This window comes from Lycium ferocissimum, unplaced genomic scaffold (genome assembly GCF_029784015.1).
Source record: "Lycium ferocissimum isolate CSIRO_LF1 unplaced genomic scaffold, AGI_CSIRO_Lferr_CH_V1 ctg8647, whole genome shotgun sequence".
Classification (NCBI taxonomy): Eukaryota; Viridiplantae; Streptophyta; class Magnoliopsida; order Solanales; family Solanaceae; genus Lycium; species Lycium ferocissimum.
This window is the reverse complement of record NW_026727359.1, coordinates 1-18,702: the sequence shown is the minus strand read 5'-3', so window position 1 is coordinate 18,702 and position 18,702 is coordinate 1. Positions and strand designations below refer to the sequence as shown.

The window sequence follows — 18,702 nt, the reverse complement described above, 5'->3', positions numbered from 1 at the left end:
TCTAAATAAGATCTGATTTCATGTACGTATTATTATTATTTGTTTTTAACTTCTTTATTTAAGGAACATTTTTCTTCTTGGCCCATGCCACTTCCTACTCTTTTGCTACTTTGAGAAAGCGCTTCTTGTAATCTTGACAGTGAGACGTATTGTTTTCCCATTCTCTCGATGAAGAGTGTCCTTGTATCTTCTCTGGAATGCTCACCAACTTCTTCTAAAATGAACGCAGAACTTCTCAATTCTTGTTGAGGTACCCTTGGCTGGTTAAATTGATTGACCTACAATATACAGAAGAAAATAAGCCAGCTAGTACGGTTCGATACAAACAACATGAGAGAAACAAGATAGGTAATTACAATTTGTTGCACTCTCAATAATAGTGCTTGAAACCTATAATAAAATAACATTTTTAGTATTTTTACCCTTAATGAAGAGAACTAACTTATTTGACTACTTACTTCTGTTGCATTACTAAGTGCAGAAGGGCCTTCCTTTTCGACTTCCTGATGGATTTGTTGCTATTGAACTTCAGAGTGGTTGCTTCCCATAAGAATAGGGCATTTTCTGCTATTATACCCTAATCTTCGATATGATCTGCACTTCTTTTTTTTGCCTTTTCCTGATGTTTTTAACAAGGTAAGCTTTCTAGAATCTGATTCATTTTGAGTTCTCTCATCAACCCCTCTCTTTCTTAGTTTTGTTGGTCTACGTGGTTGTGTTTTGTATATGGGTGGCAGTGGTGGTTCAATCCCTGTCTTAGGCCATTGCTAAAAGCTAAAAATTGGCAAGATAGATGGATTATAACACTTCATGTACTGCTCAACTGTGTAGCATTCATGAACATACATTTCCGGGTCATCCTTCTTAACCCTTATAGCTTCAATAGCATGATTACAAGGTATTCCTGTTAAGTCCCATCTCCTACAAGAACATGTATTCTCCTTAAGATCAACAGAGAATAGTCTAAGATAGATATCGTCAACCTGATAATGGAATTGGTCAGATTTAGTGGCAATACATTCAGCAGCTTTATCCATATTTTGCTCTAGCTTTAATAAGATTTTCGGATAGATTCTGTGACGATGGTTCATCATCTTATCACTATCTTTTGAAGTCTAGACATCATATAGATCCTAATTGATTCAAGCATTGTCCAAATATGCTTGTCTCTTACATGTAGGAGTACACTATTGAATGACTCACACAAATTGTTTAATAATGCATCACACTTTGAGAAAGAAGAGAAAAATGCCCTTGACCAGTGAATGGGAGGCTTATTAATAAACCATTTAAGGGCTTTTGGATCCAATTTTGCCATTCTTTCCATATGCTTGAAAAATTCAGGTTCTGTAGTTACCTTGGCAGCTTTCCATAGGATATCTTTCAGTGCTTGTCCTCCAAAACCTTCCATCTTGAAATTGTTGTGCAAATGCCTCACACAAAACCTGTGTGCAACATCTAGCATTATATCATCAAATGCTCGAAGTAAACCCTTTTGCTTATCAGAAATGAAAGTCCATGCAAAAGGGTTTTGTGAGATTCTTAGGTCCTCATCAAGAAGTGTAAGAAACCAACGCCATGTTTCCTTCAGTTCACCTTCCACTACTGTGAATGAAATATGACACATCATGTTGTTTCCATCAATGCCTACTGCTGTCAATAGCTGCTCCCCCTTTTGGTGTCCTTTCAAGTGACATCCATTAACCCCTATTATGGGTCGACATCCTGCTAAGAACCCCTGCTTGCAAGCTACAAAACATATATAGAGTTTTAAAAATCTTTTTCTACCATTGACCATTGTTTTTGGATTTTCATCCAACTTCAAAATTCATGTGATCCCTGGATTACTCCTCCTTAGCTTAGCTCAGTAATCCCACAATATATCAAATTGCTCTTCCTTAGTCCTTGTGATTAGTTTTAATGCCTTCCTGTTTGCCATATAATCTTGATTCCGAGTAATGGGACAATTATGGGCCCTCATGACATGATCTTGAAATTCTTTCACACCCCAACTTAGATTTATTCTAAACTCTTCTACGTACTTCTTAGTTAAAATCCAGAGTCAATAGTCTTGTTATCTCTCTGATTGCCACAAGAATGGTCAGGGCCTATTGTCTTGATGTTGAAAGGTTCATCTTGATTAGCCTTTGATATAAATATGAACCATTTGCAGCTTGACACCTTACAAATTGCCCTCGACCTCGTACTTTCATTTTTTTTAAACTTGATGTCTGTTTTTTGTAACACAGCATGTACCTCAACTGCCCACTTGAATTCTTTGCTATTACTGAGAATATCATACTAGGCGCAAACTTAAATTTTGGATCCTCCAAATTTCTAGCTGGATTAAGAACAATGGATCTTTTAGGATTTTCATCATCAGAATCTCCATGTAAACTCATTAATTCCTCGTCTGATGTAGCACAATCATCTCCTTGAGTGTTGTTGGGAAACATAGCCAGCATGTTTGAAGCAACTCCAAGCTCCATGGGTTTTCTTTTAACTTGGTTATCTCTACTTTTCCCCTTAAAACCAACCCACTCTATAGTAGAGTCAATGTTTTTATCAAAAATCATGTCATCTTCTTCCAATGAATAATCAGTCATGAAATGACTCACATTCTTCATTTGTGGCATCACTGTCATCACCTTTCTCTATTACATCCACATCTACCAAGCCTTCATCGCCGTGTAGTGGGCTGCCCTCGAAATCAACCACATCATAGTTCTATTTTTCCTTATCTGTGTACTCGACAAATATCTCCACCTCTCTACTGTCGGGTATTTCGTAGACAAGGTTATATATATCTAAATCAGTTGATAAAGTTCTTATGCTTGTCTCAAAATAAGGCCCAAACTTGAACCAAAATTTCACTTTTCTATCATTGACTTTCTACTTTTTCATACACTGTCTCATTTGAATGATAGAATTTTCATCTCCGTTACAATAGTCATAATAAGATATTTGTCCACTAACATAGTTCATCTCCGGCTCAAACACCCTAACCTTTATAGTGTAGTTTAATGGTGTACATATCTGAATCTAGACCTTCATCTGTCGTGAGAAAAGAAAAGTAGGATCTATCAGTGTTATTATAATAATAGTTCCAACAGAAAACGTAAATGATCATACAAATTCAACACAAAAATATGTAACCAATCATGGAAATCCAAATTAATCTTGAATTTGAGTTATGTTGGCTTCAATTCTTAAGGAATTGAGTTATCTGCATATTTTATGACTGGTTCCAGTTTAATGTTGTCCTTAGGTAAAATAATTTGGTTTCCTTCGAAACCTTGAAAACTTAAATGAAGGGTTTCTTAGGAGCTGCTGGACGAGAAGTGTGAGAAAAATGAGTAAAATAAACCCCAAAAACATATTTAAAACATTTCGAGGTCGGGTCACGCCTCAAAGTATGCCTAGAATGTACGGGCCGTACTTGGGCCTTCAAAAATGCAACATTATGCTTTGAGGCACGATCAGGACTTGAAATAGTATCTTATTTTGTATGGCCTTACCTTCTTCGTAGCCGTCTTCTCGGTTGTGATCTATCGATTTGCGTTGGAAGAAATTTCTACGAACTTAGTTACATAAGCTATGAATTCATAAATCTCCATGTACGGAAGATATACCTCCCTAAAGTTGGACCAAAATCACGTAAATTACTTAAATTTTCGATTTTTTTTTATAGAGGCAATTTCTTCGATTTGCTTGTGCCGGAACCTTTAGATACTTAACGCTTGTTAAGGTCTTTCTTAACCTTATAGGGGTTCCGTGGCCTCGTCGGGTTTACGCTAGTTCACTTACGATTGAAACGACGTGAGATTTTGAGGTGTAACGGATCTCTCATAGATGCGGGAACCCGCTGGAAAAATGTTCCTCAGGTGCTAACCCACTTAAAATCTCACCCTCTCGCCGGTACGGTGGAAATTCCACAAAATCGGTCCCACACCAGCGAAAAATACTCTGCAGGTGCGGACCCTGATGAACTTACACGGTCTCGCACTTGCGAACCAAGCCTCGCAGAAGCGGGCCCGCAGGTGCGACACACCAGAACCAGCAAAAAGCTATTTTTTCACAACTTTAACCGAAAACCCGACACTCATTCGAGACCTTCCGGATACAAATCAAACTTGTATACCAGTATAAAAACACGCTACGAACTCACCCCCGTGCCTTGTCGAGAATTCCCAACGAAGGTCATGACCGGTTAACCCCCAACTGACCCCAAAAACAAGATTCCAACCAAAGGACCAAAGGCTCACCCGAGTCTTCGGGGAATCCAAACCAACCCCTCTACCAAGTTATAACCGACTCTCCCTGACCTTATGGAATTGACAAAATTCCCAAAAAGATTCGTATACACAAAGTCAACAGTGGACCATTTTCACTTAAAGCTTCTTTCATTTCCTCAAATTTGGCCAGACTACTTAGGACACCTCGAAACCATTCCACCCGTCCTCACAAGTCAAGCACGCTCTAACGGAACTAGTGGAAGGATCAAAAGGGGTAAAAGAGTCAAAATGCCTATGCGACTAAACCGGTCGTTACATTAGAGGACTAATAAGGGCATATTTAGATCTCAATGCATACATTAAGGATGGTCGGTCAAATTTAATTCTAACTTTTATGTAATAACTTGTGAAGTAGCATTTATTTGAAAACTTGATTAAGTAGTGAACTTCCTCACAAATTTAAGGTATGATCACATAGAGCACACAATCGAGCCATTTTGTACAATTTAAATTAGATGTTATAGGTGAAGATACAACAACCATAACGTCATAAAATAAGAAAAAATATTGCATTGATTCAAATCACAAAATATCTTTAAAATAGTGTCGATGGAGTTGCTATTGACCTTTTTCTTCAGTTCAACTTTAAAACCAAGGATTATATTAGTAAATGCTTATCATACTTCAACAAAGATTAAAAAATAAATATTTCCTATTTTATTATGATAGAAAATTTTATCGTTATCTAAATAAAAATTAATGATGGGTTACTATGATCTTATATATATGACCTATATTGTCGGTTAAAAGAGTACATGGTTTATTCTATTTTAATTGATAAAACGAGATTAGGAAGAAAAATATTACTTCCCAATTTTTACTAGCTAAAGGGATTTAAAAAGAAAAGAAACAAGAAAAGAATTCTTTAAAAACAAATTTGCATTAGGAAAAGAATGTGCTTATGTGATGCCTTAAATTGGTGAGAAAACTCTCTACAATTTAATCAAGTTGCTTTATAAATGATACTTCACAAGCTATTGTATGAAAATTAGGAATTGACTTGGACCAATTGCACTAGTATTATTCTAACTACTGATTGCATAGTTGATCATTCAAACCTTTCAATTCATAGATGCGAGATCTCGGACCAATTGCACTTTGATCATATCTTTAGAAATAATGTCCCAACAAGCTTGGAAGAACTTTCCTGTGAAGCCATCAGGACCCCCGTCACTGTCCCTATTCAAACCAAACACAACCTTCTTAACCTCTTCATCATCTGGCATTTCATAAAGTTTCTGGTTTTGTTCCTTTGTAATCATCCTAGGAATCTTCTCCAATATAGAAAAGTCAGTAATGTTGGATTCTTTTCTAAATTGGTCTGAGAAGAATCTAATTGCTTTCGAGCTGTCTCTGCTTCAGTTTCTAGTCATATTCCTGCTTGATTTTGAATTCTTTGCAACTGTAATCTCTTCCTCTTTTCATTGACATGAGCATGAAAGAATTTTGTGTTTATGTCTCCATCTTTAAACCACTCGCACTCCCGCCTTTTGTTTTCAAAACTTTTCTTCAATAGCATAGAATCTAATCAAATCAACTTGTACTCTTTGCAACCTTTCTCTATTCATCCTCGTAGGATTACGTTCAAATTCCCTCTCATGCACTTGCACCACCTCCTATGAGAAGCAATTTTTAAAGATATCACCATATGAATCCCTGCTCTATTTAAAAGAACTCTACCCACCTTTTTTAGCTTATTATGAAAGTTAAAAAAGGGGTCTGAGCTAAAAGATTCCTCCCAATTTTGCTTGACCACTTCTTGAAAATTCCCATGTTCAACCCAAAATTTATATTCCATGTTCAACTCAAAATTTAAGAAAGCTAAATGATTTCTTAATAATTCTTTTATCAGCCTTCAAATTTATCAGTAAGGAAGAGTGATCAGAACCTTATTTGATAAGATGTTCAATAACCAGATTAGAAAAACTATTATGCAATGTTTGATTCCCAAGACATCTATCCGATCTTTTAAAAATACATGCCTCATGAGACCTTCCATTCCACCATGTATATATGCTCCCAGTAAATCCCAAATCCATCAATAAGCAAGTGTCAATACATTGCCTAAAATCCTCTGTTTTTACAACTGCCAAACGGTCCCAATTTTTTAATATATTTAGTAACGACATTGAAATCCCCTCCCACAAGCCATGGAATGGTTTTGACACCTAATTTTTGACCTTCCATGATTTATTTTATTACCCGCAGTCCTTGGATATTAAACAGTGAAATATGTATTTCTACAAGTCAAAATGATTTTATAAATTATTTAGATAATGTTTTGCCATTTCATTGGCAAAATAACTTCTATAATGTTATTAAATCATTTAGAAAATAATTTATATATTTTAATTAAATATGAAACATTCACTACTTTTAATCAAGAAAAGCAGTTTAGAACAATTATTTATTTAATTGTTGGAATTACCAATTAGCAAGCATTTTACTCTCGTTTATTTCAAAGAATCGATTAATTGAATGAACTAATCATTTTACCCTCAATTCTTAATTTTGCATATTCAACGTGTATTTATACAATTCACTAGAATTAATCATAATTAATTACAATGTTTAATTATGCTTAAATTCTATAAATTGTTTACCATGGGGGTTAATAGTGGCTACAATTGAAATAATCAATTGATGTTTAATTCTGGCCTTATTTGAAATAGCCAAATTCTTGGGTTTTAATCAATGCGGGTCATTATTATAATTTATCCCTTAATTGTTTAATTGAGCAAAAGTGGCCATAATTGAATGACCAAAGTTCATGGTTTAAACTCAATTAACGCTACGTTTACAATTCGAGTCCACTTGCCCGATTAATCCCCCGCTTGTTAGTTTGTTTAATTGGTTAGATGTTTTGACCATATTTGAGGGGTTTAAATTAATTGAATCACTTAAATGGTGGCCATTATTAAAGAATTGTGTGTGGCCCCTTTGTATACACGTGTATACACATATATACGTTCATATACACGTATATTGTCACGACCCAACCCCGTAGGCCGTGACTAGTGCCCGATCTGGGCACCCAAACGTATCCATCAAACACTATCTCAAAACATAACGAACGCGAGCAAATAGACAACAGAAGCCATCAAGGCTATATTTCAAATTTAGATAATTTCCAGAAAAATTTCGGCAGAGTTTCCTTTGTTTTATGGACTAACCAAAATAACCCTGCACACAGAAAATACCAACAAAGGCCACACAGGGCCACAAAATATCGTATATACATATGCGGACCGGCCGCCGCGGCGAATGGGATCGCCCAACACACCAGATACAAACACAGTCATACGGAAGTAGGCACAACCCACAAAATATGTCCACAGACCTCTAGACAGACAGACAGAATCACATGACGGGACAGGGCCCCGCCGTACCCCAAATAGTCCAAATATACATCAAAATATACATGACAAAGATATATACCAAAATATAAGCTCCGGATCAAAGGGAGCAATCCAATATAGCAGAGAGTGTGGCCTACAGTGGAGGATCACCAACGTCTGTACCTGCGGGCATGAAACGCGGCCCCCCGAAGAAAGGGGTCGACGAAAGAGGTACCGAGTATGTAAAGCATCGAGTACGTAAATCCAAATCACAAAATAAGGATACGGAGAGAAATATATCGAATCGGATAACCAAAAGCCGTATTATGACATATATACATAATGCAAATCAAAATCATGCACAACGCTCGGAACGTGGTCACCACTCCGACGCCGGCGCCACAACACAAGATACCCGGGGTTTCAAATCCCGTACAAACCCCAAACATATCGTATCACACCTAACATATCGCGACATACCGCGTCAACAAAACAAATCGTATCATCTGCCATATCACAGCATAACTCCATATACGGTAACCGGCCCTATGGCGAGGTCTCGGAAACCGAAACACAACATACTTCCGAATTCAGCATACAGCGCACGATCACAAAACCGGCCCGGGAACCGGTGAACGAAGTCATAATAAGGCACGAGCGGAGTCGTGAGCAAACAATGCAATTTGTATGTCAAAATAGCCTTTCAAAACGTGATTACTTCATAAGTTAATTCATTAACCAAAATAGTCAAATAATTAATTAGTACGGAAGTTTATTCCACAAAATATTTCCAAAGTGGTACGTATGGTTCCAAAACGTAGCATAGTATCTCATAGGGTTCAAACATTATTTCATAAGGGAAAATTTCAAAATCAGAGATTCTTTATCGAAACTTATCCCAAAAAGAGATCCCGGTAGAACAAATAAGGCATCTCGGGGTTAGCGGCCCACCTCGGGTCAAGTCGAGGTGGAAATCATAATTTATGAACGTTTAGAGTCTATAAGATCATACATAAGGATTTCAAAGTCAACCGATCACCTTTACATGGGTTTCGGACGTTTGACAGCTTTCTAGTCAAAATGGAGTCATTAGGCTTCAATTGAATTGAATGAATAGTAGCCATTTTATAGGTCGGATTTCGAGGAACAGATTTGCTCCCGGGGTTCCGATATCAACCTAACATACTAAGACATGCCAAAAGAAAGGAGTGGGGAGCGTTACATACCTTAGATACGTCTTACGCTCGCCCAAAACTCAAGTCCCGTTTCGCTCAAAATCTGCAAATGGTCAAGGTTACCAATTAGAGGTTTCAAGGCTTAAGAGTTCATTTAACTTTGTTTTTGTCTACCGAAATTTCGGCGAGACTTCCCCTATATATATAACACCCCGAGACTTAGCTCGGCTCAATAAACACCAACAACAAGAACTCCACACGTCACGGACAACACAAACCACAACTAAATCATTCTAACTTTAATATTCTACTTTACTACACAAGTTGGCAACTTCCTTTCAAACTTCACAATTCCAACCTTATGTCTACATTATTGTATTCATACACTCATTCAAGGTTATCCAAACATATTCTAATCATATTCCAAACATTATACATAAATTCAGGAGGTTCGTCACTTTCCATATTCCTTTCAAAACGTCAACCATTCCGACGAACATACTAACTTACATTATTTCATTTCGAACTCATTTACAACATCCATAAGTCATATTTAAGGCCTTAATACCATGGATATACAAGGATATACACAAATATACCAAAGATGTATATACTTTCCCATAGTGTTCCGAAATCATTTTCCAACACCAATTCAATTCATTAAACATTCATTCTCGTTATAAAGGTCACAACAACACAACAAACAACTAAACTAGATTAAATTCACGTAGTTTGGCACTTCTTATAGGTCACGGCTACCACACCAAACACACACACACCCACGGCTTTGCACACACATCAAGACTATGGGATTCTCATCTATTCTCCTTTCTTATCATATTCATAACAATTCCATAACATTAGAATAGCAAAATTCATACCTTTACTTGAATTTCCGACTTGCCGCAAACGTGCACCTTACTCCAAACTAATTGTATCACGGAAGGGCGTCTTGAGTACTCTACAAATATGGGAAGATCAAGATTTTTGGATTGGAAACAAAGCAAGAAATTTTTTTTTTTTTTTTTTTTTTTTTTTTGGAATAATGAGTTCGTAGAGAGGAGTATTAAAGCTCCAAAGGGAGTTGTGATTTGTTTCTTGAAAATTCCAAATGAGTTCATTGATATATATCCACTTAAGGGTCATGTGCATAACACATGACTTTTTAAAAGTGGGCTTGACCAAGCCTAGTGGCGAAGCCACCCCACCTCTTTGGGCCTAATTTCTTTCAATTTTTTTTTTGGCCCACTTACGTTGAAAACTCATTTTGTAAATTTCCGAAACTAATTTCCAAAATTCCAAATTTGCCCTCGGCCTTCCCCGATGTCTTTACACCGATAATTTCATAAACGACATAAGCATTTTAACAAAAATCAAATTGTTGCCTTGTAACATACAAGTCTTAATTATTCTCATAATTTTCCAAATACGCGAAAACACGGGATATAACATATATATGCGTAGATCATGTGTACACATATTTAAATCCCCTCCCCTTTAATTCTCTTGGCGGGCCCGATCGGCCCTGAGCATGTCCCGCCCACATCGGATGGCGTAAAGGAGCGGTATACCCTTCTCATTTCTCATTTTCCAAATACCAAACGACCCCTATTATTTTCCTCTCCAAAGCAAAACCCTAGCCGCCATGGGGCGATACCACCTCTCTCCTAGATCACTCGCCATTTTTGGCAAGCTTGCAGGTGTATGGTGCCTTTCCCAGGTCTGGTATAACCAGATCGAGCAATGCATTAAATGTTCCAACCCCCTTTCACCAAACACAACCCAAACACGGTATATCTTACTACTTTTCTTTAATTTAAAGACGATTCAATGGTAAAATGACTGAAAATCCTTAATGGTTTTTGTTTTACTCAGTTTGAATACTTGTCTTCCATTGGTTCATGAAGAACCAAGTGGATACGTTTAAATCTCAGCCTTTGATGGTTGGGTAAGAGTTTAATTTTCAAAAAATTGATAACGTCCCACATCAGTTAAGTTAGGGTTTCTCAAATTTTGACCCAGCAATTAAAAAATATCACTTGCACATTAAAAAATCGAAATACCTAGGATTTTGGAAATTTTCTTAGAAACCTTTAATTTTTCGTTAGTTTAAGTTTTAAATTTTGTTTTTTGTCTGTGGTTGACGGTGGAGGAGCAAGAAGACCTTCTTAAAGTCCATTCTTGACTAGGCTGCGCATTAAAGAGATAATTTTCCTTTCTTTAGTTATTTTAGTTTATTTTAGTCATTTAGGGGTTTTACTGCTTATATGGTTTGATTATATGATTATTTGTGATGTTTTAACTCCTATTGTTCTAGTTTTATCTTAGGTTAATCCTTTGTTGTTTAGTTCCGTAATTATCTAGTCTTATGTGCACTTAAGGATTAACTATATAGGCTTTAAGCACTTGCTTGTATGGCATTTGATTTGTTATATGTTAGTTTAGATAAATAGCCTATTAATTATGCTTATGTCTGTTCAATTTCTTCATAATCATTTGGTCTGAGTTAGCTTGTTAGGCCATTCCCCTTTAGCTTTTAGTTTCTTAAGTATGACCTATGTGTTCAATATTGATTAGTTATGAATCAGTTTAATCTAGAACTTCTTAGTTTTGTTGTATCTGTTCAGCTTTGGTCAATCATGTGTGATATAGCCTATGGTCTACCTAATCATGCTTTCACTTGCATTGTTTCCTGCTTATATGTTGTTGTAAGCTCATTAGGTGCCATGTGTTTAGGTGTTGATCATGCTAGCTGATATGTATGCTCCTATGTTCAAAGAATGATGACTTGGCCTATAGTTTTATTTTTTCTATGCGAATGAGTCTGCTCTAGGCTGGAATAGCTCATGAAACCTTTTGGTACTTGACCAGTCTAAGTCATCTATGTTTTGAATGAAGTAAATATGACTTGACTAGCTTTGTTTGTCCCGGACTATGGATCTGTTTATTTTAATATGATTACTTTTGAGTGCATGAGAATGTTTGTAGTTTGAATCTTAGTTACATATTAAATTATGAGCCAAAAATAGCATGCTAGTCTGAGTCTAAGTGAATCTGAAGATTATCATTAGTCTTTTCCAGTTCACATACATCACTTCCTCTTGTGGCTGAGTGGCATGATGGATGGTTTGTAACCCTGGGGTGCATTTGATTACAAATCTTTTAATTAAAAAAGGGTTTGATGACTGTCACATAGTATTTGACCAAAAGTGAGGCTTATTACTTGACTAAGTGGTTAGGATAGGGCATAATAAGCATGTTTAGCATCTGATGGTTTAACGGTGATTGGTCATAACATGTTTACAAAGTTCAACATCTTGTCCCAATGCTTACTTGGTTTTGACTATGTTCAGTTAGTGTTTTTGAGTCCTTGCCATGCTAAAACCAACCTTGTTTTTGCTGGTTGATTCGATTTAAACCATGTACAGGTCATTGTCTTCTTTGTTTGAGCCTAGCTACTATGCTTTGCATAGTCCACTTATTTGCTTGTGTTTGGTATTATGAACCCGTTGGTTGGCTGGGTATCGCACAAATATGCTTAGTTGAATTTAATGGACCACAAATTGTTTGTGATCGGTATGAGGATTATTTCTGTTAGTTGACTAGTTACCTAAGGTAATACAATATGATTGAAAAAAAAATTATTGTTTGGGTTTGAAAGTAAGACTTAACTAGCAGATGGTTAGTAGTTTGTGTGTGGCATGTTTAAGGACTTAGTTTGAAAATAAAACTCAAACTATCTAGGCTTAATTGGCATCATGATAGGTTTGATTAGTATGACATTGAATCTGTATTAGCGTGCATTAGATTTACCAATCCATAAATTGTCTTTGGGCCTGTGTGTTCAGACGATTTCCTTCGGACAATTGTCTTTGTCTTTACTTTAAATATCAGGCCTTTTCTTGTCATTACCATTGCTTGATTTGTGTTTGGGCCTCCCCTTCTCGCTGTTTTGTCTCAAAATGGGTCTGGTTTGATTTCTATAGCTTCTAGTTTGGACTGGACCTTTCATGCTATATAAGTCCAGGTTGATTTAAGTGTTTAGTGTGCCTACATTCATATTTGATTTATTTTAAATTAAGTATTTATGTGCAAGATACCGTCTAATTACCTTCTTCCCTTCCTTGTTGTATGTGAAATCCCTACGAGGCCACTCGGACCAGTTTCTTCTATTTTGAAACCTGTTGGGCCAAAGGCCCAATTCTTACTCACTTGATCAAGTCTGACGAGGATAAGGGAGATAATATATTGAAGGCCCAACCATGGGTAAAAAGGGTTGAAGGCCCACCTCTAGGTGAAAATAGACAACTGATAGGCTTAGGTAGGCCCACCAGCCTAACCCTTCTCCGTTTTTCATTTCATTACATGTGAATGTATTTGTAAAGCACTTGTAATTATTGGAACCCTTTATATGCTTAGAACTTAGGAAAATATGGTAGTATTATTAGGTTAGTCGCCTAAACTATTTCCGACTGGATTAAATCCTAACTTTGCATGAAAATGGTATTAAAATTTGGATTTTTTCCTTAAGTTCAAACCAATTTTATGATGGGTAAAATTAAGTAATTGTTGAAACTAGAATAGAATCTCATTTTTGGGCCCTAAGCCCACAACAGGCTTTTTTTCAAATTTCAAAGGATGAGGATGTACGCTTTTGTTACACCTTGGAAAACTTCACGTCATTTGCATTATAAGTAAACTAACGTAAGCCCAAAGTGGAAATGAATCCCTTACAAGGTTAAGGAGGATATCTAACAATTTTAAGTATGTACCTTAAGGTTTCAGAGGTAAATGAATTGGCGGTAGCAAGTTCGTGAAGGCTAGAATTAGTGTAATGTTTTTGGAAGATTTTGTATCATTTGTGCTATACATGGTTAATGAAGGTTTACATATGTGTCAAGAAGGTATCATAAGGATTGGAGGTCAAACGAATCAAAAAGAACGCATTTTCGCAAAAATTGAAGTTTGTGGGCAGTTTGCGGTTGCATAGTGAGTTTGCTGTGCAGCATATGGGCCGCAAACTCCCAAGTTTAGGGGACCTTACTGCCCAGAACCTCCCCATATTGTGGAGGGAGTATGCGTCCGCAAGTCCCCACTGTCTGGGCCGCATCTCCCCAGCAAATGGGGCGGTGGGGCGGTTTTAAGCCCTTTTTAACATCCAAAAGATCCCATTTTTCATATCCACTTCCACACTTCTTTCTCCATATTATTAGAGTGTTCTTGAAGGTTCCCCATCATTGCAAACCTTCCAAACCATCCAAAGAGAAGATCAAACTTCAAAACCCAAGCTAACTCAGGGAAGATGATTGTTATTCTTTCTATTTAAAATTGTGGTGAATTTGATCTTGGAAGAAGTTGAGTGAGGTGAAGTTCTTCTAGTAAATATGTTTTTCATTTATTTATTATGATTGATTTGGCTTAAAGGTTTAATAAGTCTTGAAGAGGACAAGAACCATAGTAGAGAAGTCACAAAGTATTAAGTTGAAGTTGAAGGTTATGGGATGATTTTGAAAGGGGATTTTGGATTGATTTAAGTTTAATTTGAATTAAATATCTTGATTATGGTATTTTTGATGTTGTTATCATTGTTTGGGATTTTTTTTGGAATTTGGTGGAAGTAGATGAAATAGGGGAAGTGCTGCCCAACTTTCACTAGCTCCCTAATTACTCTAGTTTGATCTCATGAGAGTTTTCAAGACTTAACTCTGGTATGAATTATCTTGAATATAGATTTACAAGCTTTGGAGGATAAGCGTTAAGTGGTTAGGAGATGACAAGGTATGTTAAGCTGTCCCTTTCTTTCTTATGGCATGATCTCATTGATACAACCCATACGAATGATATCTATGTTGACTCTATTTCAACAAAAATATGCTAGAAGCTTATGTTCTTGATTTTCTTATGATATTTTTGATCCTTGTCTCATGATTATTGATTATTGATCTTGTTTATTTATATTGATCTCATCTTACGATTATTGTTCTTTCAAGGCGAGCTATGTTCATCATGCTAGTTCCATAATAAAAATCGGAGGTTAACGACCTTATGTCACTCCGATAGAGTTATATCTTTCATTTGGGCTCTCATGCATGCTTTATATATATATATATATATATACATAAATATATGTATTTTCTCACACCGAGCCGCGCTATAGTCGGCCGGGCAGGCACGTAGATGTGCACACCACTGCAGTAGGCAGGTTATGATGTTACGCCAGACGCGGGATGATGATGATATGATAATAACACCGAGCCTATATGGCCGGGTACGTTATTATATATGTTTGTACAAAAAATGTTTTTTTTTTTTAAAAAGAAGCTAAGCATGCATGACATCCGCCTTAAGAGGCATTCAGATGTACATGTTATTTCTCTTATCTCATGTTTCTTTCATATCTTTACTATGTTGTTATTCATGCCTTACATACTCAGTACATTACTCGTACTGACGTCCTTTCTTTGTCAACGCTGCGTTCATGCTTGCACGTAGACAGGGAGACGGACCAGACCCCTAGGCTGCTTCATCAGTGATTGTCCAGGAGTGCTCCACTTGTTTTGGAGCTACAGTTCAGCTGGTACTATTCTTTTGTATAGATATGAGCATAGCTGAGTCCTCTCCCGTAACTTATAATGTTAGGCTCTCCATGTAGAGGCTCGTAGATAGATGTATATAGTTAGATGTTCCATAACCTCATTGGTTCAAACTTTTGTATATCATTTTTGGCAGCCTTGTCGGCTTGTATACATGGGCATAGTTGATGGTGAGTATATAGATGTGCATATATCTCTTGGACTCGTGTCTCTTACAGATTATGATAGATATGAGCTAGACATGTGGATTACTTGGATATGGTTATGAGACGTATGGTAGGAGGTGCTCGGTAGGTTAGCTCCGGTGCTGCCGTCATGACCTACTGGTTGGGTCGTGACAGTTTTGGACCTTAATAAATTTAGACTAAGGCTAAAATGGGTTTAAAACTGTTTTGGGCTGCAAAAAATGAAAAACATTTTTAGGATTTGGGTTGGATTATGACTCGAAAGGACAAAAAACTAAAAACTTTCTGGATTCTCACTTGGCTAATTTTTGGGGATTTTTTTTTCAGAGTAGAAACCAAGGCATTTTTCGGCCATAAGCCCAACTTAAACGGGTCAAAGCAAGGAGAATCATACTTGGACAGATTTGAGAATAAGATGGCTTTGGACTAGGATGGGGTGGACTTAAACAAGCTTCAAAGTGAATGAAATTAGACTTGAACAAACTTTCGTTTTTCTATATAATTATATGTATAAAAAGGGAGATATACGCCATATTTTCCTATATATGTATAATAAAACCCATAAAAACTAAACCCATTTTATTAGGACTAGAATAGTAGTGACTTTACACGGGAGAAATCCCGGGTGTGTCCTAGTCCGGCGATAAACTGAGTTGAACACTTATGTGAATTTTCAAGCCAAAAACCCCTCTTTCTAAGGGGACTTTTTGCCAAATTTTTTCTTGAGTATATGATACAAATGAATGACGTTTTTTTGTGAAAACTAAACACTTTTAAAGCAAATAATACAATAATCATACATTGAAGCTTGAAGGTCAACCGTATTCTACGGATCTTTAATACTAGGGTGCGTAAAACCATTCCTAGGGGATCTCCAGAACCCTTACCTCGAACTTTGGTACATGAGAGATTTCTCTCTTGCTTAAAAAATCTTTTACCCAGTTTTTCCTAATTTTCCTTAAATAAATTAGGTGGTCTAAAAAATACTAAAATCCAATTAGAGCACCAACAACCTCGTAGTAGCTTTTTTGCGCCCGTGTAAATGTGAACCATAACAGATGGCGACTCTGCTGGAGATTTTCTAGGTTCTAATCATAAGGGTTTCAATATTTTGTGATTTTAAATGTATTATTTGCTTATGTGTTTAAAATTCAGCAATTTTAAACTGTCATGCATTCATATCATAAACTGCACCACTCTTGGCAAAAAGTACGGTTTCAAAGGGAACACACGGGATCACGGTCTAGCTTTCACTAAAAAACCCAAAACACCCTTTCTTTGGAACAAATTGAACGTTAAGTTGGTGTGCGATCACCCAACGGCCAACAACGGTTCACCCCAAGTAGTCCGCTCGGGTCCAAGCTCAATTTGAAAAGCCCACTCACCGAAGTTGCTACTTGTTTGGTGGGGCCAAATGTCCCCGATGAGAAAAAGGATATTTCATGTCATTTAGGAAATCTGAGATCCATTATGACCATGACGGGTTGCAAGTAATTAATAGAAGAAATTACCGAATTTTGGAACAGAGATAGAATGGTTTTTCAATTTGGGGACGACGTTGATACACTCAAATTACACCTATTAATGGTATAACGCGGACGTTGTCAAATATAGTAACCCAATGAGGTTCGGGTTGAATCCCACAGAGAATATGGCATGAAAAGTTTACTAAACAAGTATTATACTAATCTTGCAGTACTGGTGTATTCCAGAAAGGGTTTTATAGTTGATTTGGTTTGTGGACTAATGTAAAGTGACTAGAAATTTAAAGTTGTAAATATATAGGTAAAAAGAACCAAGGTTGTGTCCCCGTCAGATAAAGTGTATGATCATGGGTATCGATCTTGATATACTTCTAATAGACTGTTTGTATGGATGTACTTAACCTCTATGTGAACTTGAACTATTTCCCAATAAGAAAAGATTATTTCTTTCTATGCCTTTTCCAAAGATAAGAAAGTATGCATGAAGAACGGTTAATTATGCCAAGTAAATTCCTCTTATTCCTAAGTGAATTTATTAAACAAAGTTTAAAGCCCTGAGTTGTTGTTTTTTGTTCTTACCTAACCCTAGCTATTTTCCCAAATAAACTAAAGTTTATAGCATTAGCTAATGTTTGCAACCACTAACTATATGATGAAAACGAAGAACAAATAAACCCTAACAATCCATTATGCATATATCTTTCACGATACCCAATCACAACACACCCATCCTTGGGTTCACAACCTTAGTAAAGATGTTTAGCTACTCATGGCAACAAGAAAACAATAAAAGATTGAAGATTGCATAATTGAATTATTGTATTGAACTTACGAATAAAACTTGAAAGTAATGAATGTAATTGTATGGAAATCTTCAAAAGCAATAACAACTCAAAAGTAATTACTACAAGTCTAAAACTCCGGATGTAGAAAAATAAAACTAAACGGTATTTACACAAGTCAAACTCGGAATAATCAATCCCGATCCTGTTCCGGCACTTGCACTTCGACGGGTCGTCTTTGCACTTCGACGGTCGTCGACATGCTCGACGACCATATCGACGATCTGAGTATGCCTTTTTCCTTCTGCAGGAACTCCACTGTCGAAGCACTTCGACGGACCGTCGATCATGTCGACGGTGCAAGTCGACGATCTGATGATGATCTGATGAATTGTCACTTTGCAGGAACTTATCGACGAGGCAACTCGACGGACCGTCGAGCATGTTGATGGTCCGTCCTTATGCTTATCAGACAGATTGCCTATTTTCCTCGTTTTTTCGCTTTTCGAGCATTCTAACTTCACAATACCTGCACAACACACAAAACACATCAAACTAACACAAACTTGCTCGAAAACAAGTAAAACTTATAGTTAAAAAGCATTAGATGTGCCACAAACTACCGGCACATCAAGACCCCCAACTTAAAGTCTTTGCTCCTCAAGCAAGTCAACTAACAGACTCAATCTACAAATGTCTCGCTACATAAAGTCAAGCTGTCTACAGTGGTTGTGGCAATTAACTTCCGGCATATCATGTGTATTACAATGACTCTTTCCTCACTAAAGACAAAATCAATCAAGGGCTCGTTGCAGTTAACCATGAGGCTTCAATTTATGACATCTAGTTA

General features: G+C 36.7%; 2 protein-coding genes across 2 annotated transcripts; both read right to left on the bottom strand.

The window, feature by feature from the left end:
• Nucleotides 1–1,090: 1,090 nt before the first annotated feature.
• LOC132045936 (uncharacterized) lies at nucleotides 1,091–1,798 on the bottom strand. Its single transcript, XM_059436502.1, has one exon. The coding sequence runs from the start codon at nucleotides 1,796–1,798 to the stop codon at nucleotides 1,091–1,093; it is 708 nt and encodes a 235-aa protein (XP_059292485.1).
• A 310-nt stretch (nucleotides 1,799–2,108) lies between these two features.
• On the bottom strand, nucleotides 2,109–2,645 carry LOC132045937 (uncharacterized). Its single transcript, XM_059436503.1, has one exon. It carries the CDS (start codon nucleotides 2,643–2,645, stop codon nucleotides 2,109–2,111), a length of 537 nt encoding a protein of 178 aa, XP_059292486.1.
• Nucleotides 2,646–18,702: the final 16,057 nt, after the last annotated feature.